Source organism: Grus americana, chromosome 4 (genome assembly GCF_028858705.1).
Source record: "Grus americana isolate bGruAme1 chromosome 4, bGruAme1.mat, whole genome shotgun sequence".
NCBI lineage: Eukaryota > Metazoa > Chordata > Aves > Gruiformes > Gruidae > Grus > Grus americana.
The window spans coordinates 64,248,169-64,271,183 of NC_072855.1; the positions used below are offsets into that span (position 1 = coordinate 64,248,169).

The 23,015-nt window shown below is 43.7% G+C and overlaps 1 protein-coding gene across 1 annotated transcript in view; it reads left to right on the plus strand.

Moving 5' to 3' along the window:
- The window catches only part of AFF1 (ALF transcription elongation factor 1), a 102,185-nt gene that overhangs the window by 21,881 nt on the left and 57,289 nt on the right, over positions 1-23,015 (plus strand). Inside the window, exons 2-3 of the mRNA XM_054823582.1 lie at positions 10,281-10,401; positions 10,947-11,858. Coding sequence (XP_054679557.1) covers positions 10,281-10,401; positions 10,947-11,858 — 1,033 coding nt within the window. The remainder of the gene's footprint in view (positions 1-10,280; positions 10,402-10,946; positions 11,859-23,015) is intronic.

The following is a 23,015-nucleotide window of genomic DNA, read 5'->3' on the forward strand; positions in this document are numbered from 1 at the left end:
GAAGGAAGATGAAATGTTGCTGATGCTTGCTCTGTCATGTGCAGGCACTCGAGATGATGGTGTTAATGCAGATGCTCTAGGCTGTGTTATGCAGCATGGCAGTTCTCATTGGAAAATAAGCTAATGTGGAAGGAGTGAGCCTCAGCACAGATGAACCATCAGGAAGATAATATCCAAGGCTTGTCAGAATGAGGCCTAAGTTTAATGCAAGATGACACCAAGACAAATCCAGAAGAAAGAAGAATGATAGATGAAAACTTGAATGTGATCCTGCAGTCACTGTGGTGATGGATAGCACTTAATGAAGGCTACGCTAGGAGTCTTCTAAGAAGTACTTTCTAAATAGCTTATGAACTTGCATGCTGAAGCAGGTTTTGGGAGATGGGGCAGGAAGTGCTTAGAAGTGGTGTGAGTGTGGGACCACTTGAAAGAAGACAGGTAGAATGGAGTGGGATAAGAATGTGAATTAGCTGCATGACTGCTGTGGGGGCAGCAAGAAGAGCAGAGTGGCTGGTCTTTGACATCTGGTTTTCCTGTGCTTTGACGGTAGATGTTTTCTCTCTGAGCTAAACATCCAAGCAGACCCAAAGTTTACATTCTGGTAGAAAGGCTACACCCCATATGTTTGTTGATAGTGCCAAGGCCTTGTATTTACTTCCAGCAGCCTTTGATCTAGGAAGGCATGATGTAAGTACCTTTGAAGGTAAATGTCTTCTGTTTGTGTGATCGTTTCCTCAGGCCTTTTTGCAGACAGGTCTTGGGGTGATCATGGGTGACTCAGGGTCCCCTCCCTGTTAGAGCAGGATCTGCTCAGCAGGGAATGCCATTTCTCCAAACAGACCAATTCTCAGACAAAGCCAGGATGTAACATGCTGTCAGAGGGATCTGGGTGTGCATTTCTCAAAGTACCAGCTGAGCTTAACCAGATTGGTATTGGATCTGAGAGCGCGCTGCAGGAACACCTCTGGCAGCACTTGGGTCTATGTCAAAACGCTTGCTCAGCTGTGCAACAGAGGAGCGTAACTGTGTTAGTGGCAGACTGAAGTCTCCCATTTTGATATAAAAAGTGAAATTTAGAATAACTCATTCTTTACTGTCCCGTCTGCAAAGTAACTCTAGTCATTTGAGCACTTGTCTGTCTGCATCCTGATGAAGCTAACTTTTTAATCCTTGTTGATGAAGTGAGAAGAGACATGGATGAGCTCCTCTTGCCTGCATGTATAAACTGCTCATGTGTAAGCTCAATCTTGTCAAAGTTGGGTCACCACAACTAAAGCTGCTTGGTGTGCAGCTGCGAGGGGGCTCTCAAAGCCTGGGGACTGGTCCTGCACTCAGGTCCCATCCTAGGCTGTTTCATCAGTGCTGCAGCCAAAGCACCAGCAGCTTTGTCTGAATCTTTGTGTGTACTCAATTACTGAAATAGCACTCAAGTGGCAGATCTTTACTCACCTACCCAAAAAAGACATACATGCCTTCAGGGCTGAAAGGCAGTCGGACCACTTACTTGGCTTGAGGAAATCCTGAGATGTGTGCCTGATGAATTAGGCTGCTGTATACAGAACACCTCGTCTCTAAGAGACGAAGTGGTCAGGATTTTTCATTGCACGTACCTGGTGATTTAAATTTTTCACATTTCCTCCTTTGCCTGCCACATCCAGATCAAACAAAGCCTTAAATTCATCATTGTTCCAACACCTTGTCTGCTCTCCTTGTAATTACACTTCACACATCCACACCTTAGAAGCCCTCCTAGTATATTTGCATATAGATGGAGAATGACAACTTTTGTGTTGCCCATGTAACTTATAATTAACACCTTTTCTGACAGCGTTCTATTAACATCAGCGTACATGGGTGAGGTTGAAAGCCTGATTTTCTTTAGAGACTTCATTTCTACAGTAGAGAGACTGCCTCTTGGTTTGTTCAGTTGCTTTGAATGTGGCAACATAGTTAAGCACTGTTATTGAAGACGACTAAGTGAAGATTGCATAAACTGAAGTAACTGTCACATTTTTCCAAATTTTCTGAGTTGCTGCTGTATGCGACCGTTAAGTGAGGCTGGCCCCCACAGCATGAGTTCCTGCTTTTTGTTGGGAGCACCTTTCTGCTAACAGTCTTTGAATTTTGTGTGCTGTATTCTGGCCTCTCAGGGGTGCACCACTTTGGGAGGAGGTCATTTGTGTTACACATTCATCATGAGGCTTTCTTGCCTCTTCCAGTCAAAAGCTTTCTGCTTCTAGGGTAAATGGTGTGTCTGTGGAGACAGGAGCAGTCAGCTCGGGTATGAGAGAGGAGGAGGGTGCCCAGCTGCTTAGGGGAGTACCACAGCTTGGGACACTCCTATTGGAAGCATTTTTGGCGGGAGAGTGCCACACCTTTTTGGACAGTATCCAAGGCCTGTCTAGTGCGATATTGCTATAGTGGCTTTCATTTACAACTAAATAAAAGTTAGATTTTAAACATTTCAGTGTGAGAGGGGAAAATCCAAGTCATAAACCTTTTGTTTATTTGTCTTTTTTGAGCAGGCAGAGAAGAGGTTGTTACTGTCATTTATTTGCATCTTTTCACAAATCTTCTTTTTCCTCTTTTGAGCCTTCAGTGGTTTGTAGACCATAGGCTCAGAAATACTGCTCCAAACCCTGGGGTGTGTTTTGAAGTATATAGCCATTTGAGGATTTGGGGGTTTTAGGCTCAGTTCTGTGAAGGGTTGGTTGTGTTTGAAGAACATCTGAGAGTTCCCAATTCCTGCCAAAGTCACTGGGCACTGCAGGGGCTCAGCTCTTCTCAGGAAATGTTCAGGCTTACTCCTGGGAACTGCTTGATGAAGAAAGGCCTATTGATGCCGAAAGGAAGCAAAAACCTTTTAATGGCTGAGTAATGAATATATTTTTAAACTTGGCAACAGCAATAGGAAACAAATAAGAATTTGAACCCAAAGAAGAGGCAGAGAGAGAAGATGCTTAATGTTACATAGGTAGAACTGATTTTTTTTTTTTCTGACAAAAGCCAACTTAGCTGCTTCTTAAGCAAACTGGCAGTTCCCTGCTGCCTGTTATAACATACCAACCATTCTCCACTTCAGTTTTTGGTGTAACCTAAAGGACTGTGTATTTAAAGCATTGGAAGAGGTATATTCAGCATCATTTTTTTCATCTGGTTTGGAGGAAAGCTTGCAGCAGTACTGGATTTGCTTGCAACATTATTTTTGTTCAAAAATATTTGCCAGGAGGTTTCTTAAAATCATTGTGGAAGTACAGATGGGCTGTGAGGCCTTGATCTCTTCTTCCTCAGTGGTCTAATGCTGCTATTTTACAGCCTGTAAACAGGGCTGGATAGGCTTGATGAGTTGGAGGAGCTAGAGGAAGCAAAAACTTGAAAAACAAAATCCAACTCATATTTCTCCAATGTGAAGATATGTATTTTTGTAAAGCATGTACCAAAGATGTTTGATGATGATGCAGAAAATAATTGACTAACTGTACCATCTGTTGGCACTTCTGCCATATGTTTTCTTCTTATCATTTGTTTCTGTTCAAACTGTGTATGTTCTGTGAAATAGTGTTTGATGTGAAACAGAACTTAAAAATATCCAGCAAGTCACAACTCAATGATGTTTCCTTAAAAGAAAGGGAGCAAAGGTTGGGACGAGGCATTTTTGATGCTGTTTGGTATTAACTTTAATGTCATCCTTTCATCTGCTTGCCTTACAGTCACTGTCAGGCAAGCTGCTTAGGTGTGAGAGCTGAGCACATCTGTGATGCCCGGTAACTTTCTGTGCCACACGTTTATCCACCTTTCTTTTCAAGCTGATGGGCTGATGAATGAAACTGCGTATTCAATCTCTGTAGATGTGATCCTGGCTGTATAAATTGATGGCAATTCTTCTATGGAGACTTTTAGAGCAGCAGAGCCGGGGCGCTGCAGCGAGGCTGTTATGGTGCCTTTGTGTGATTTCTGTTTAATCTTTTTTTGGGAGCAATGTGTCTTGCCTTGAAATTAAACAAGAATATGCCTCTCAATCTTGAGAAATGTTGATCAGCAGCTTCTCATGATAAAAAAAAAAAGTCCATTTTAATGACAAAGCAGCTTCAATAAATTTGTGATTTCCTGCAGTTGTGCTAAAAGGAAATGTTCTCTCTTAACGTTTCGGAGGAAGAGGTTCTGCACGTTCAGAAGGAAGTGAGCGTCATTTTTGTGTTTGCTTTTTAGCCTTTCTCCACTCCCTTCCCTGCTGCTGGAATAATTCCTTTTGGGGAGCCAGCAACAGATCTTATTACAGTTATAACTAAAGCAGATTTTTATTTCCATTCGGAGAACGCACAGGACAGGAGAAGAGGCAGAATTTCTTCCTACACCAGTCTATTTTTTGAAGATGTTGTCATGGGCTGGATTGTCACATATCGGTATTTGAAACTCTGTAGTAAGGATTGTAATGTCACTGAGAGTGGCTTCAGATCAAGTTGGTATTTTCATGGTTTCTGTTACAGACCCAAGCCTGGATGATGTCATGGGTCAGGGTGTATGCTTTGCTGAACCTTCTGAACCAAATTTGTTATTACTGGAGCCAGTGGAATACCTTCTCCAGCATGGGCTGCTTTGAGCCTAGGAGTATTTTACTGTTTCAGTGTGTAGCAAAGCATGATTTGAGTTTTTTGGGGGTGGGGGGAATTTGTGCATGTGTTTACCTCTTGTGGAGCATGTTTGAAGATGATTAGGGAGATGAGGGCTCAGTCCATGCACACGCTAGGGACGACTTGCTGGAGCCTGGCAGGCAGCTTTGCTGCACGGGTTTCCTCTGATGGCGCCTGGCAGGCCGTGGAGACCTCCTCTCCTCTTGGCATGGGTCCACGCAGGGCCTGAGCTGACTGCAGCTCTCCGATGCTTTCTGCCTGGCTTCCTAACGCTGACTTTGGGGAAACTGTGTAGTGTTTGTTATGAGTTATGGCATAGCCTAGGTTTTCAAAAGCTTTAAAGAGTATATTGACAAATACCCTAAATGGCCAGGTTAATGGTGGACAGAAACAGTGTCTCCACAGATGTTGGGACTAGGATAACAACAGGCTTATATTAAAAAAGTGGACATTTCAGTAGGCAGCAGATGTTTCTGTTCTGAATTAGGAATGCCATCTAGTGCAATACAAGTTACTTGTTTTTAAATCAAAACCCCTCAATATGAGATAAGGCAGCATGCATGAAAACTTGACACCTACATGATAAAATATATGAATTAAAATGAGTTTTAGCTGTTGTCTTCAGGTAGTTTAAGGGCTTGTCCATAACACAGAGAAGGGAGGCCTGGTGTTCTCAACTGCATGACCAAATAAGTAGCTACTCAGTGTTTATTCCCTCATCCTTCTGCTTTTAAAAGTGTACCTCCTTCTGTGCAGTGAAGTTGGAGGAAAACTTGGAACACAAATTGGTTTGATCCATTTCAGAAAGGGAGGCAGAGTGTGGGTGGCAGTCCTGAACAGCAAAACGGAGGGGAATGACCCCTCGCCTGGCTGAATGGGTAGTCAGCTATGCGTGGCCAGCAGCCTGGGCCACTAGTCGCCATGAGAGCACAAAGAGGTCTGCAGTAGTAACAACGCATGACTAACCTTGCTGAGCAGTGCTCAGTAGTCCTGTACGTGTGAGAGCACCCGTGTCCGCTGGGCTGTCCCAGAGTAGGCACGTTCGTCTTCTTTTAAACCTGCAGGAACTGGCATTATGGCAAAAAGGCGGTGTCCCTTCCCCTCCCCTCCATCCCTCCTCCTTTTCTCTTCACACACTCTTTAAAAAGAATTTATTGCTGGGAAGAGTGCTTGGGGTCAAGGAAGGTTCAGGGAAAGAAAAGGCCTTTAGAGGTATTACAGCTGCTGGTTTTGCAGCAAGCAGCATGTAAGATGTTTTACATTCAGTGTTGGGACACATATAGGAAAGATAGCTGCTTCTCACTGTAAATATTATTGTTGCAAGAGACACAAGTTACAGTTGTTTAAGGTTTTCCTTTTGTTTGAATGTGATCAAACCTCTGAGCAAAACAGCTTGATGCTCTGTTGCTTTTTTTTGGGGGTGGTGGTGGTTTTTTGTTTTGTTTTGTTTTTTATTGAAAGGTGCAGAAGTTGAGCATTGTGATGTATAGTGTCCAAATGATGACTTCCCTTCATTTTGCCAGAGGTTTGCTCATGTGTGCCTAAGGTCAGGCCTGTTTTGCATGACTGAAGAATGCACTTTCATTGCCCAACACAAAGTCCGTTGAAACCGATAAGAATTTTTTTGCCTGTTTCAGTGGGCTTTGGCTCAGCCTTCTGCTCTGCAAATTGAAGCAACCGAACAAAACACAGAACCTCTCAGTAAGAATTTCCACAGAATCTCAGTGTGGAGTGATTCAACCTCTCTGTGCTCTTCCAGCCAGGGAGGTACACACGCGGTGATGCTGATATTTGTGGATCACCACTAATGCTTTTCAATCTTGGTTTACTGCTGATAGTGGCATGCTGTTTTGTATTTTCCTGCAAGAATAGTAATCTGAATAGTTTATGGCTCCTACCCTTTTTACCCAGCAACCATAGGAAAAAACTCGTTAATACGAAGTCATGTTCTGTATAGATTTATCATACAAAGGGAGAACATGGGTGAACGTGCGGATCCCCACTGACTCCCTACATCGGCCATTTGGCATGTGGAAATGATATTCAGCTTGTTAACTAGATCCATCTAAAATATTGCATGTATTTTTTGTTTGTTTGAGGAAGTTGATCTACATTATCTCCTTGCTAATAAATCTTATGTGAAGAAGCTGATTGGGAAGCAAATTTTAGATTACCGTTGAAAGCTAGACAAGTAGGGGGTAGTGAAGTCATTACAAGATAGGATGGTTGACTCCAGTAGCCTACGGAGACTGTTACTCAAAGTCCTCAGTGCTTTATACGAATAGCTACTACTACAGTAGTGCACCTTGAAAGATCTCAAGTATTCAAATACTATTTCATGTGCCTTACTAAATAATAATGCAGATTATAAAGTGATGTGGTATGCTCTGGTAGTGATGTTAGAGTTTCTGAAAGTAACCAAGGTTGTTAGGGGGGTTGGGAATGGGTCTGTTAGAAGTTACTCTTTTGGTCTTGACAGTGTTCACAAAGAGACTTGCGTTCAACCTCATGGCTTCTATGTCTTTCTCTGTCCTCTCTGAAAGAGGCAAATAATCTCTCACCTGGAAGGATAAAATGAGAGTAGTTCATTTTAAAACAATGTTTTAAAAAGAGTTGGATTGGCTGTGGCTTTTGTCCTTATGTATTGTTTAGATGAGCATTTTAAACCGCTTTCATTTCTTATCATCTTGGGCTTCAGCAGAGAACTATGCCAGCTCAACAGCTTGTCTCCAGGAGGCCTGGATCTGAAGTGTGCCACAACAATCTGCAAATTGCAGTAGCAAAATCTATTTTGGGGAAAGTTAGCACAATATCTGTGTGTGGTGTGTACTCTAGCCAACACCATGAGTAATTTAGTAAGAACTAGGGAGAAAACAAACAAAAACAAGTGTGTATATTTAATGTTGCAGTTGTATTAAAAAGTACTGTGTAGATCTGAGTGCTTGGCATTCATGGTGTGGATCAAGACAGAAATAGTAACAGGGCAGGCTGAGATGTTAGCAGCCTTGTGCAGACCAAAATGTGTATGTGTATCAAAAGACACAAAGCGGGGGAACAAGATTTGCGCTCTCTAACACAGTTGTCACACTTGTAAAAAGTAGATCCCCCTTGTGTCTTAATTTCATGTATGTCCTTCTGTCTATCGAATGATGAAAAATATGGCTGAAGAACTGACAGGGAGAAACATGACTGGGAAAACAGCTGATGCTCAAGAAGGAGGAGTTAAAACTAACTTAAAATTGTCTTTTTGTACCTTCAGCATTGCACTGAATACTATCATTAGGCTCAAAAACGTACTTGGTGGTAGCTTCAAAAGGAAAAAGTGAAGGTGAGTGGGGAGAGCTGGAGCTGAGCAGTAAGTCTTGATTAGTCTGAACACATCAGAAGAGCTCCTTGCAAGAGAGTTTTATAATTTGTTAAGGGAAGATACTGACTGCAGAGCAAAGAGGCTGGGAAGTGGCAAGAAGCGAGGACTGCCACCAAGGGCAGTTGGTTTCGTTCCTGGCCCCACCCCACTTTGTTGGCTTGAGTGCTTGGGCAGTCACAGGGGAAATGGACTAGGGACTGGTGGGGGAAGAGGAGCTGATTGATCTAGGTTTTAAAAAGAGGAAAAAAAAAAAAAAAAAGAAAAGGTTCTGCAGTTGGTGTCTGTGTTCTGACACTGGGCCATTGTGTCATAGATTGGTAAAGAAGAGGTTCCAGAGGTCATCTTCATGCTAAAAGCCAGCATCTTAGCTGTTAAAACCATCTTTTGTGGTTTTTTCATGCTTGCTGTTCAGGGAATTTTTTTAAAGTTTATATAAAGGATATTTACAGAATCATTTTTTACTTCCTGGAATGTTTGGAAAATGGTTTTTCATTCAGTAAAAATTTTCCAGATAACTTGAACAGATATGTTTAAAAAATGCTGTCAACTTGAAATGGATTAACTTAAAAAAAATCATTTGCACACATACAGTTTCAAATAGTAGATGTAGCCAAGATTGCCTCTAGTTCGCCTTATAATTCCTCCTGATTTTTTGTCTTCTGCAGTTGGTATCTCCCATATCTGGCTGCACAAAGCTTTCCTAGCAGACACAGGACAACTGACCAACTAACTGATTATAGATATGAAATTGTTCACATGCAGAATGACATCAGATGTACAGAGGAAATGCTTCTGTAATATATTTTTTGTAACAGAAGGAATGTGTGTATTTACTGAATCAGTGATCTCCGATTCCTTTTTTTTTGTTAAATTTTTAAAATTGTTTGCATCATTTGCAGAAGTGGGGTACACAGAGCTTACTGGAAACTTCTGTTTGGCTATGTTTGGAAACAGTTCAGCACTAACAAAGTTGGAAACTATTTTAAATGTGCATAGTCTAACCCCTGAATATGTTTTTCTGTCTTAGTGGCACAAGTACGTCCTTGCTGCAGTTCCATATATGGAAATTTGCCATCAGACAGCATCGTTTTCCAGAGCTCATATTGAGTCAGGAAACCGCCTCTGCAGTAGTCAGACCTCTTGGTTAACTGTTACAGCAAAGCCAGTCCTCTACCTCTCCTTTAGGAATAATTAAACTTTCAGTAGATGATTATTGGTGTGGTATTTAGAAAATGTCACTGATGGGGAAGACAAGGGTCTTCCCTTCCAAACTGGGATGCTTGAGAAGTTAAGTGTACTAAGAAGAATATAGGAATTGTATGTATGCAGTAGACAGTGCAGTAGAGTAGAAATAGGAGAGGAGAGAAAAACCTGCATCCGTACACTATGCCTGTGCATTAGAGTAGAAATAGGAGAGGAGAGAAATATCTGGATCCACATACAATGCCTGTATGCTTTTTATTCCCAAATGTCCGTAAATATTAGAGCAATAGATTCCCTTATTTTGCAGTAGTATTTCATGGAGTAGATGTAGTTTAAAGGATCTGGTTTTACATGACATTATCCTGCTATACCATGAGACACAGCTTTATTGTTGTTTTGATGTGGGGCTGGTGGAATTGAGTGCATGTGTATGTGGTTGAGGAGGAACAGGTGTATTCCACCTGGTGTTTTCCAAATTTCTGAGACCTTCTCTTTAAATACATTTACACGATTGCTTTAAATGCAACAACGTCGTTTGCAAGGTAAGCAGCTTTCCAGATGTCCATTTAAAGTAAAGAGTAAGTTTTCAAGCCTGTTTATAAAGTAGGTACAGTTCAATCTCTGAAAGTGGCAACACCTTCAAAATGGTGGATTCTTTTTTACTCTCGGGTGAAGAGTTGGGGCAGAAGTCTGGAGGAGAAAAAGAATGGGAGTTTTCACACCAATCATTGCAACTGGATTTGCCAGCTCGTGTGCTTATCACCCATGTTGACAACTTCTCAATTAGTGTTCACAGTTAAATGGATGGATAGTTTTTTCCCTTCCCATCCTTCCTGATGTATCAGGAGTAGAAATCACTGAGAAGGATGCATGCTGTACCTTGTAAGTTGCATTACTGTGCAGTACAGCAAATACTTGACGTACCTGATTTGTCAGCTGTAACCACATTGTGGATTTCAAAATTATTTTCATGCTGGACGTATACTGTTGTCTGAAAACCATGGTTTCTGCACAGAGTAGATACTTGTCGGTAACACTGGTGCAGTGTTAACCATCCTTGCTTTCTCTGTTTCCTAAAGCTTGTACAATGAGGACAGAAACTTGCTGCGTATCCGAGAGAGAGAGAGGCGGAATCAGGAGGCTCTGCAGGAGAAAGACAAGTTCCCAGAGAAGACTCCCCTCTTTGCAGAGCCCTACAAGGTAATGGTAGGGGGAGTATGTGGTGGAGGGAGAGGAGGAAAAGAGGGTTGGGATGGAAGAGGGGAGCCGTGGCATCTGCATATGGTATAGTAGACTTGAGCATGATGCGTGCAGACACAGCATCTTCCCATCTGCTTCAATTCATCAGAGTATGTGCTTAAAGCTCTGTAGATGGTGGAAGTGCAGTACGGACTTTGGGTGGGGCAGATTCATTCGGGGGCTTCCTGTAGTCTGGGAGTTTGAGAGAGAGTGCTCAAGAGCAGCTTGGCTGGCTGCCTGCCTGCCTGCAGCTGTGGTTGAAACAAACTGGCCTGATGTTAGTGCTCCTGAAGACTGCAAGCATACCTGCAATCTTGGCTCAGAAGAACTAATACTGACTAGAGCAGTCCCACTTGCTTTGGAGAGACTGCATGCAGGATCATGATCTTGCATAACTTCAGTCGTGGTGATACATGGTGATTAAAATAAGATCCTGAAGAATGTGTCGTCTTGGGGTGGGGCATCCGTGCTTTTTAAATTTCCCCCTCTCTGTTCTTCTGTTGCAGACTAATAAAGAAGATGAGTTGTCAAGCCGAATTCAGAACATGCTGGGCAATTATGAGGAGGTCAAGGAGTTCATCAGCCACAAATCCCATAGGAATCTCATAGGGATCCCAAAAAGTGTTGCTCCTCTGATCCCACAAGGAAAGCCTGATCGCCCATACTTCCCTGAGAAGACCAGCCATACATTACCATCTTCATTCCACCGCGCAACCCGCGATCCCCCCATGGGACCTACAGTTGTAGCTCCTCCCGCTCCAAGCCACTCCATTCACTACCAAAAGTCACAATCAAGAGCAGAACCAGCTTCAGGTTTGCACGCCAAGAGTCACAGTTTATCCAACGGTCAGAGCCAAGGTCAAGAACATAATCATGGTGGCCAGGAAAGTCACGCAGGTTTTCACCACAAGAGAAATGACAGGCGTGCTGTTGGTGAAGGTCATGCTAATGAACTGCAGGCCTCCCTTTTGGCACTTTCTCCATTGCTGTCATCTTTGTCTTCTCCAGTGGCACCCCTGTCACCTCTACATTCCAGCCAGCATATCAATTCCAGGTCACAGAACAGCAGCAAAAGTCATGGGCCGACCTACAATCAAACAAAATCATCTCAGGACCTAGTGACAGGATCACAGGAGAAGGAAAGTCGGGACAGCTCGGCCGTTAACCTGACCAGCACCACTCAGCCTTCCTCTCAGACTTTTCCCCCACCTTTGCCATCAAAAACCAGTGCAATGCAGCAGAAACCAACTGCTTATGTCAGACCAATGGATGGCCAAGATCAGGCACCAGTTGAATCACCGGAGCTCAAACCTCTCCTGGAGGAATACCATGGAGAACCCTATGAAAAAATCTCAGATTTGAAGGCGAATGCCAAAGCCAAGCTGTCCAAATTGGAAATCCCTTCTGAGCCCATAGAGGTGAGTACAATTGTTGGAGTTCTCTGTTGCCAGCAGGGTAAGTTCAGCTGTGGGAGAACAGGTCACCGATGGGCAGAGACTACTGGAAGCAATGATGGCTGCACGTGCGTTATCCTGTTTAGAAGGTGCGTTTTTGAGGTTGGCTTTTGCTGACCTGGATGAGATATCTGGATGGTGAAAATGCAATGCTTGCCATGATTCTGTGGTTTTCTCAATGGGGCTGCAGCAGGTTTTATGGTTAGAAAGACTGCTTGTGTTGCTATGATTTTTGGTTTGCCTGTAAAGATTGTTGAAAAGGAGGAGGAAATGATATGCTGAGAAGGTCAAGTAGTGATGCAGTTAGTACATGCAGTGTCAGTGCTCAGTCTGAGTGCTGGTGGGTAGAGGCCCCAAATCCTCACTAAATATTGGAACAGCTGACTGCGCAGTGAGTTCTGTGGTCACCTGGTAGGTTGAAGGTTTTGGGACTTTGCGATAAATGGCTGTGAACGCCACAGGGCTCTCCTAAGTAAGTTTGTAAGATCTCACTGTAGACCCTCAGGAAAGTATTAATGTGGACAAAAAACATTCTGTAGATTTCTGACAGATTAATTTAGCCTACCTTCCATGGGAAGCATGACACCATTCTGTCTCCTGCTTTATCAAATGCCTTTGGAGCAAGTTCTGAAGGTTCAAGTAAATTTAGTGCAGAGGTGGAATTCTCAATGATAAGAAAGATCCTAAAAGTTCTGTAAAATTTTGCATTCAAGCGAAGAAGATACCCTCTTTCTTGTCCCAACTATGAGGAAAATGAGCAGAGCTCTGCTATGTGTGTGTTGTTATCAGCAGAAGGCAGTCTGGGCAGCAAGCTTGAGCATACCTTCTTTCTAGTCACTACACTTGTCCTTTCTTTGCCAAGGACTGAGAGGGATGTTGCAAAAGACGTGGGATGGGAAGCTGCAGTTGTTGCAGTGAAGAGGTGGTAGTTGTGCCAAAGACCGAAATGTGTTGCATGTAAACCTTTGGTTATTCCTGCTCATCTGAGAACAGCTCCTTCTAATAGGCATTTTTTTTTTTGAGTGAAACACTAGCTTCTTCATTTGCCTTCCATTTAAAAATGAGTAATGTTTTGGGGCTTAGATTTCAATCTTCAGTTAGAATCTGCAGTTTCAATCTGCAGTTAGATTTCTTTCTTCAGGTGTTCTTTTATCTTTCATTCTACTCTTTTGGTCATTTTCATGGATTGTTCTTTACCAGGTTGAGACATTTCAGTTGGTTGCAGCAAGGTTGAGTGCAGGGCATTGCAGATTAGCTGGTGCAATTCAGAACATAACGCTGTTGCTTTTATACTACTTAAGTGGCCCTCTTGCCAGAGGGAAGAAAATATCTGAGGAGTTTTTGTATAGCTCTCCCTGCATCTTGAGTTGGTTAGAGATTATATGCAGTGTGTGGTAGAGACTGATGCAGTTGAGCTGGGTTAGAGTAGTCTGTCCTAGCTTCCACTTAGAGAAAAAGGAAAAGGCAGCAGTCAGAGTGGTTGGGAAGGCTTTTCTGAAGATTTCAGAAAGTATCTCTCACCTACATTTGGGCCCTGCTGTGAAGTCCAGTGGCTTCACAAGGAGCAGGTGTGTTGTTTAGGAGACTATCAGGAAAGTTCAGGGGAAGGGGATGGCAGGAATTATAATTGCTTCTTAACCAGGTGGTTAAGAAGTGGTTCTTTCCTTAATAATTATATTGGTAAGCAAGATTCCTTGTCGTACTCCATCTGTTTTTGCTGACCCCAAAACCACCTATCTGCTTTGTCATGTGTGATGGAGGCAGAAGCTTTGGCTCTCTCAGATGTGTGCTGTAGGTTAAAGCAGTGGGAGAGGAGGAACAGTGTTGTTGTATGTGTGGTGTTCTGCAAATGCATGTTTTTTTTTGTTGCGCCCTTCAAAGCCCATTATTTTAGCTTTGCTAAGGCAGCAGCACGCTGATTCTGGCTGCCTTTTGGCTCAGCCTTCTGCAAGCTCAAAGGCACTTGGTTCCCAGGTACGTTTGGCAGTTTTACCATGCTCATCCTTCGGCGCTCAGAATATTGCTATGCCCTATGGGAGGTAGGATTCCACAGTGCTGACCTAAGGCAGCTGGGCAAGGAGAGCTATGGAGATAGTTTTCAAATTGTATTTTGCCTTGGTAATAAAAAAAGAGAGTGTGGGTGCGGTCTGCTTTTCATGGAAAAGGGTGTTGATCAGCTGCAAATGGCTGTAGGCAATTTCTTGTGGAAAATGAGAGGAAACTGGCAAAATTATATTGTTGAGAAGTTGTGAAAATACTTTCATGCTGAGAGACTTTATTTGCTTCAAAGTAGGTTTGGCATTGCACATCAGACCTCAAAATAGGAAGTGCACTGTGATCTGCATTTCATTATTTGCTTGACCGGATATTTTACTCCTGGGGGAGAAGTGAAGCAGTGCAGAACCTTACCTTCAGCATTACCCATTCTTCATTATCCATTGCCAAAAACATAAAGGGCATTACTGGGTTTAAAACTCTTTGCAAATTTTTTTTTTTTTAATGGGGCATGCTTATTTTTTAGAAATGAGACTTCCATGTTCTCTCCCAACTCTCCTTGTCCTCCTGGTCCCATTTCTGTTTTCATCTTATATCTTTTCCCATCCCCATGCTTTTTATGTCATCCTGTGTATTTCTGGTTTAATATGATTTTAGACAGGGCAGTGTTAGCTATGATGCTGTATGCTGAATGAAACTTCTTTCTCATTTTCCATTGAGCACATGACTCTGAATCCAGATGCCCGTAAAAATCCTACAGCTGCCAGAGCATGAGTAGCATTACCCATGCTGGTGTGGGAGTGCTGTTAGATCTGTGGCAGAGTAAGAGCATAATAAAAAGGGAATTGAAGATAACAAAAGAAATGGGTTTGAACAAACCAAACCCCTGGTTTTAATTATATGCTTTAGTCCATTTTGAAGCTGATAGATGAAACGTTTTGTGAATATGCTGAATGATCCTCATTTGAGGTAGGTATCTTTAGGCTGTGACCTCTGACTGCTCTCTATGCCATAGGCATTTTGGATAATGGCTCTATAAGCTCCAGTGAAAAATCCATGACTTCATGTCCTCCCTCCTTCCAGTTGTGGGCAGCAACGTTGGGAGGAACAGGCGGACACAATCCATAAACACATGGCTCTGTGGCTGGTGTCACTGCCACAACTTTTGGTTTTTTGACAATGGGATGGCCTACACAGCACCAGGCTTGATGAACTCTGATGAGATTCACCTCTCTCAAAGGGGAAAAAGGGTCTTTGTCCAGGAGCTAGCAGGGCTCATTGACAGAGCTTTAAACTGGGCTCGAAGGGCGAGGGGGATAATGTCAACCTTGCCTGCAACAAGTTGTGGGACAATATGCCAAGGTCGGAGGGACGGGGTGCCAGCGAGGGCCCTCAGCCTATTGCTCAGAGACATGCTGGACACACTGCAGAATGCTTGCAGTCTAGAGGAGATGGAACCAGGGGCTCCTGAGGCAACAGGAACCAACAGGGAAACACTGGGAAAATACCTCAAAGGAATTGCAGCCACTCCAGCCAGTCAGCTTCAACAGGGGCCTAACTGAAATGCCTCTATGCAAATGCACGTAGCATGGGGAACAAACATGAGACGTGCGCACGCCTGCAGGGCTATAACCTTATTGGCATCACAGAGACGTGGTGGCATGGCTTCTATGACTGGAGTGTTGGGATGGAAGGATACAAGCTCTTTTAGGAAGGACAGGTAGGGCAGATGAGGAGGGGGTGTCGCCCTCTATGTCAATGACCAGCTGGAGTGTGTGGAGATCCACCTGGGGATGGGTGAGGAGCCAACCTAGAGCTTATGGGTCAGGATTAAAGGGAGTACTGGGGCAGGGGACATCATAGCAGGGGTCTGCTACAGGCCACCTGACCAGGGAGTCTGAGTGGATGAGGCCCTCTATAGACAGATAGGAGCAGCCTCACATTCACAAGCCCTGGTCCTCATGGGTGACTTCAGTCATCGTGATATCTATTGGAGGGACAACACAGCAGGGCACAAGCAATCCAGGAAGTTTCTGGAATGCATCGATGATAACTTCCTTCTCCAAGTGACAGAGGAGCCCACAAGGAAAGGTGCCATGCCGGACCTTGTTCTCACCAACAAAGAGGGGCTGGTGGGGAATGTGAAGCTCAAGAGCAGCCTTGGCTGCAGTGACCATGAAATTGTGGAATTCAAGATCCTCAGAGCAGTGAGAAGGGTGCACAGCAAGCTCAGTACCCTGGGCTTCAGGAGAGCAGACTCTGGCCTCTTCAGGGATCTGCTTGGTAGAATACCATGGGACAAAGCCCTGGAGGGAAGAGGGGCCCAGGAAAGCTGGTTAGTCTTCAAGGATCGCCTCCTCCAAGCTCAGGAGTGATGCATCCCAGCAAAGAGGAAGTCAGGCAGAAACGCCCAGAGACCTGCATGGATGAACAAGGAGCTCCTGGGCAAAGTCAAACATAAAAAGGGAGCCTACAGAGGGTGGAGGCAAGGGCAGGTAGCCTGGGAGGAATACAGAGAAATTGTCTGAGCAGCCAGGGATCAGGTTAGGAAAGCTAAAGCCCTGATAGAATTAAATCTGGCCAGGGATGTTAAGGACAAGAAAAGCTTCTGTAGGTACGTCAGTGATAAAACAAAGGTGAGAGAAAATGCAGGTCCCCTCCAGAATGAAACAGGCAACGTGGTTACTTGGGATATGGAGAAGGCTGAGGTACTCAATGACTTCTTTGCCTCAGTCTTCACCGACAAGTGCTCTAGCCACGCTGCCCAAGCCTCAGAAGGCAAAGGCAGGGACTGGGGGAATGAAAAACCACCCACTGTAGGAGGAGATCAGGTTCAAGAATATCTAAGGAACCTGAAGGTGCACAAGTCCATGGGGCCTGATAAGGTGCATCCGTGTGTCCTGAGGGAACTGGCAGATGAAGTGGCCAAGCCACTCTCCATCATATTTGAGAAGTCCTGGCAGTCTGGTGAAGTTCCCCCTGACTGGAAAAGAGGAAACATAGCCCCCATTTTTAAAAAGGGAGAAAAGGAAGACCCAGGGAACTACAGGCTGGTCAGTCTCACCTCTGTGCCCAGCAAGATCACGAAGCAGATCCTCCTGGAAACTCTGCTCAGTCGCATGGAAAATAAGGAGGCAATTGGTGACAGCCAGCATGGCTTCACTAAGGGTAAATCGTGCCTAACAAATTTGGTGGCCTTCTATGACAGGGTTACAGTGTTGGTGGATAAGCAAAGAGCAACCAATGTCATCTACCTGGACTTGTGTAAAGCATTTGACACTGTCCCACCCTTGTCTCTAAATTGGAGAGACATAGATTTGATGGATGGACCACTCAGTGCATAAGGAAGTGGCTGGATGGTCGCACTCAAAGAGTTGCTGTCAACAGCTCAATGTCCAAGTGGAGATCAGTGACAAGTGGTGTTTCTCAGGGGTCAGTATTAGGACCAGTGCTGTTTAACATCTTTGTTGGCGACATGGACAGTGGGATCGAGTGCACCCTCAGCAAGTTTGCCAACACCACCAAGCTGTGTGGTGCGGTCGACATGCTGGAGGGAAGGGATGCCGTCCAGAGAGACCTTGACAGGCTTGAGAGGTGGGCCTGTGTGAACCGCATGAAGTTCAACAAGGCCAAGTGCAAGGTCCTGCATGTGGGTCAAGGCAATCCCAAGCACAACTACAGGCTGGGTGGAGAATGGATTGAGAGTAGCCCTAAGGAGAAGGACTTGGGGGTGTTGGTTGATGAAAAGCTCAACATGAGCCGACAATGTGTGCTTGCAGCCCAGAAAGCCAACCGTGTCCTGGGCTGCATCAAAAGAGGTGTGACCAACAGGTCGAGGAAGGTGATTCTCCCCCTCTACTCTGCTCTTGTGAGACTCCAGGTGGAATACTGTGTCCAGCTCTGGGGTCTCCGCTAGAAGAAGGACATGGAGCTGGTGGAGGGAGTCCAGAGAAGGGCCATGAAGTTGATTAGAGGGCTGGAGCACCTCTCCTATGAGGACAGGCTGGGAGAGTTGGGATTGTTCAGCCTGGAGAAGAGAAGGCTCTGGGGAGACCTTGTAGCAGCCTTCCAGTACCTGAAGGGGCCCTACAGGAAAGATGGTGAGGGACTGTTTACAAGGGCATGGAGTGATAGGACAAGGGGTAATGGCTTTGAACTAAAAGGGGGTAGATTTAGATCAGAAATTAGGAAGCAATTCTTTACTGTTAAGAGTGGTGAGGCACTGGAACAGGTTGCCCAGAGAAGCTGTGGCTGCCCCCTCCCTGGAAGTGTTCAAGGCCAGGTTGCATGGGGCTTTGAGCAACCTGGTCTAGTAGAGGGTGTTGCTGCCCATGGCAGGGGTTTGGAACTAGATGATCTTTAAGGTCCCTTCCAACCTCAAACCATTCTATGGTTCTGTGATTTTCTGCTTGTCTCAGGCTTGTCATTATCATATTTACTTACTTCTGTTTGGCTTCAATGATTAACATATATTTGATGATACAGTCTTTCAGTGCTAAAGCCTGGAGAGTGAAGAGGAAGAAACAGTGTGGTTGCACATCTGGATTTATTCCCCGTGTGCTGGATGTACAGTATGAGAGGTGCAATTGGGGAACAGGGCTGGGCTGGTTTGCTTTTAGGAAACATCCAGTGAGGTATGTTGCATGCAGGTGAAAGATTCACCCAAAGAAAGGATCTTGGGAAGGCTAATCAGGGAGTCCTTTGGCTGAAAGGTTGCCCATCCCTTTTGGTTTTGGGGGGGGGGGGGGGGGTCCTGTCCTCCCATGATCCTGACAGTGAATAGGTCTAGACTAGCAGAAACTGCTGTTCTTCCGTCTTCCTCTCAGCAAGCAGGAACATGGTTTTACAAATTTTGTTTAAACTGTTTGGCCCCAGTTATGCTGGACAGCCACATGCCAAATACAGTTTTTCCTGTGATCTCCCTTGACATCATTTAGGAAAGCCATTTCTTCTACCACATGTTTTTTGGCTAATTGAATTTCTAAGGCGTGTGTCACCTGCAGCTGTGAATTCATTATTGACAGCTTCTGTTCATGGCAACACTGACAAGTTAAGCCTTCCAGTCTGAATAGACAAGCAGATTCACTGTAGAGTGAATTAATCCACAGTGGATAACTGTGCAGTGACTCACTTTGCATTCACATAAAGAAACTGAACAGCTCTTTCCCCTCTTCCCCAAATAAAAACCTTCACTTTCAAACATCATCCCCATCTCTTTAAGGCATTTTTCCAAGTTTATTGTGAGAAGACTTAAAGATATAGCATATGTGAAGCTTAGATGTATCCCTTCTCTTAATGTGCCAGGTTTTACCTCTTCCCCCGGGACCTAAACAAAGATGCTTTTAAAGTCATTCTCTCTTTTCTTTTCATGTCTTTAGGAGAGCCATGGCACCAATAGAGACCCTTGTATTACCTCATTGACAAAGACAGTGATGTCTTAAAGAGAATTGGCTTGACGGCAGGGCTGAGAAGCAGTGGGGCTGGTTTGAGAGAGAGTGTTTATAAATCCTCGAGCATTATTAAGGGTATAGTGTGTGGAGGAATGTTTAGCACTTGATGCTCACTGAAGATTTGGCTTTGTTTTCCTGGCAGTTTTGTAAATGTGAGGGAGTAGCTCCTTTTATCTCATGTAATGAGACCTCATCCAGCTCTCCTTTTTCACTTACAAACTGGGAAGCAAATAGGGAAGCAACCAATTTACAGACTAAAACAATAACAATGAAGGAGCCCAGATTTGTTAAGTCTTTTTGGTGAGGCTGTATTATCCTTGAAGCACAGGGTGTGCACAAAGATCTCTGGTTCAAAGTGGGATTGCTGTCATTGAGATCTGTTCACCTCAGTAAACATTTACGAATGGTCACCAGTTAAAACATGATTGTTGCATAGTATATGGTAATGACTACATACCTGTAAAGAAGTGTGGATGACAAAAATAAAAAGTCCAGTCTAAATAAATAATTTTTCACAGGCTTCTCTCCACAGCAACTGAGTCTTTCTACTAGCCAGAGTGGTCAGACAGGTGAGCCCTGTAAACTAGAAATAAATACATTGCTTTAATCCTGTGTCCTTTAAAAATTAAAATCTTTGAAAATACATACAGCACTGTCATTTGGTCTTACCTAACAAATACAGAGTATTTAATATGAGGCTACTATTGTTGTCTTTCTACCAACCTTACATTTATTTATCATTTACTGAATAGAAGGGAGACAGGGCTTTTCCCTCCCCTTTGTATTCCTTTTTTTTTTTATTCTTTTTTTCTTTTTTCTCCTTGCTTTGCACCAAGAGAGGTAACAAGGTGTTACTTCTGTGTCTCCTCTGCTGCCCTCTTTATAGTCAGAAGCAGAAGCACCTTATGTGATTGGAGAAGGGTTTCCTTGCTTCACTGCAAGCATTGTGTAAATTTGTCTTTTTGTTGGTGTGTGACTGCTAAAGAAGCAGGTCAAACACGAATGACAATTGTTACTACAAAATTTTAAATATTTGCTTACTGTCTCTGGAACAGAGTGTGCTCTGGAAGAGCTGGAGGGTGAGGGCATGTGTAGCAAGGAGCTGGTGGTTGGTTCAAAAGCCAAAAGGACATCTTGTATTGTTACTTCAGTTTAACCAGACTCTAAGGTGCAAAGTTCGTGTGTCAGACTGCAGAAGTCATAAATTAGAAGTAGTTTTGTTCATGTTCCTCTGTGATGCTTGGAGAAGGTACACTCAGGTCCAGCATTCAACTACCAACTCTCAACTGCAAGACTTTTCAAGTTTGAGATCCTTGCTTGTTCACTTGGCTCCAAGGTCTGGGCTTGGCTTTTATGCAAAATACCAAATAATAGGGGGATTAAAAAGAAAAAAAATTTTAAAAAATGCATAGTGCTGCATTCAGCCATCAGGCCACCAGAAATGGGTAGTGTTTGTTCTTGCTTCTTAAAAGCCCAACACTTCTATCAGTGTGAAGAAACAAACAGGGATCCTGCATCTGCCTGGAGCGTGTGGTGAAGAGAGGAAGCAGAGGGTGCCAAGAAACAGTGTTTCTGAGAGAGCAGTTGAGTCCTTGCCAGCTTCTCCCATCAGGTATGGATGGACTTAGCTCTTTTGGCTTACACCGAACCTGACTTCTCTCCATAGAGTATCTCTGGGTACCATTACAGAACATTTATCCAAATTCAGTTGCTAAATCCATCATTTTGCAAAGCAATGGGAGGCTGAGAAAGAGTAGTTAGATGGAGATTTGCAAATCCTGCAGACAGCAAGAGCAGGATAGATAAGGTCAAGCAAGAATTTCTATAAACTGCGTTTTGTCTTTCCAGATGACTCAGAAGTCAGTGTCTCGTCCAGACTGCTGGGAGAAACTCAGGCTTAAATGAGCTGCCATAGCATATTAATCACTGGGAAGTTTTTTGGTTGAGGTTTTTTAGGTTGTTGTCCTTCCTATGAAGGGCTTGTGATCAGCCATCCTTACTGGAATCAGTTATGATTCCAGCACAGCATTTAAACCATTGCCTTTCTCATTGGTAACTGTAAAGAGTGCTGTGTTTAAAAAGGAGGGATCAAAAAAAAAAAAAAAAAAAAAAAGAAAACCTGTGGTCCTCTGCAGTTTGCAAAGCCAGGAGTCAACAAGCTGAATTTAAGGAGAACTTCAGAGCACTTCTGTTAGTTACCATTTCTGTGCAGAACAAAATCAGTGATTGTTAAATGTCATGTATACAAACAGCTACTTTTTTCTGTAATAACCCATTCTGTGTCAATGGCTGTATGTTAATGAGTAAAATGAATGTCCTGCAATTGTAGATATGAGTAATTTTCCAAACCTTCATCTGTACAATAGAGACTAATGCACACAAGTTTTACGAAGGTCAGTGAATAAATGTGCGTAGAAACATTCAGGTGTAGTAATGCTGAGAAGGTATCAAAATGAAATTGGTAACCCTGTCATTAAAGCACGGTCATAGTAATGGGCTTTGAAGCAAGAAGCAATAGTTTGGAAGCGAGGGGAAAACCAGCAAGTGCTATAAGCTGCTCTGTAAAGCTCCGTCTGTCTAACAGGAAATGGCAAAACGTCTGTATGACACAAATTCTCATGTTTCTTCTGAGTGCTTGACGTTGTCAGGTTAATATTCTTGAAATGCAGGGCAGCAGGAATGAGTGACTGGCTTGTGAGTGAGTATGGAAAATGTCAGTAGATGGTTTTGCTGGATTCCTCAGGCTTCCTAACTCTTTCAAGCCATGATGGTCTAGTGTCAGGTGTGTGAGTTTGTACATGCTGGGTAGAGCAAGGGGAAGGTAGCTTGTGCCACTGGGGCTGCACTTACGTTAGGGTAGTAGTGGTTTGAGGGACAGCATGGGCTTTGTGGGCTTTGGTGCTGCCTGTGAGTCCCGGGGAAGGAAGGAAGGAAGGAAGCAAGCATCATTTGAAGGCCACTGAAAACAGATTGTTTGAGTCTGCTCTATCTTGCAGGAGTTTCATATGAGGATGCTTTCCTTCTGCTATAATTTCAAACTTGCAGAGCTTATCTGCAGGCTGTGCTTAGTTTGAAGTTTGTGGTCTCTATTTTAGTCCTTCAGAAAAGCTTGTGTGCCTGAAGGCCTGATTTGTTTTTTTCTGCTAAAGTGCTTTATCTAATAAGTAGTAGTAGTATCTCTTTCTGGGAACCTGGAATCATGTGTCTTGAGAAATATCGTTGCTTCAGTTTCAATGATTGTAACAGAACTCGGGAGTAAAATCATAATGCTATGAGTTGTGTGCTGGGTATTTTCCTTCCTCTGAAAGATTTGGGGGTTTTGCTCTTTCAGAAGAGTCCTATCTTCTACTTTGAAAACTTAACCATTGCTGTCATTACTTAAAGCTGTGCTGCCTTGCCCCAGTGATGATGGTAAAGTCCTTTGCCAGAGCCGCTCAGCAAAAGTCCAGTTTGGCAGAAGGACCCAGTCTGGAGACCAGCATGATTTACCTGATCCTGAGCAGTATTCTGAATTTGAAGCCAAGCATCAAACTTTACCTTGCAGGTGGTTGCATGATAGCCAGGTTTATTTACTTCTGAGCAGCAAGGAGTCTAATTTTAGTTGGGTGAATGACAAATGTTACTGCTTCTTTAGAGCTGTCTTAGAAGAATGGGGAACTATTATTTCTAACTTTTT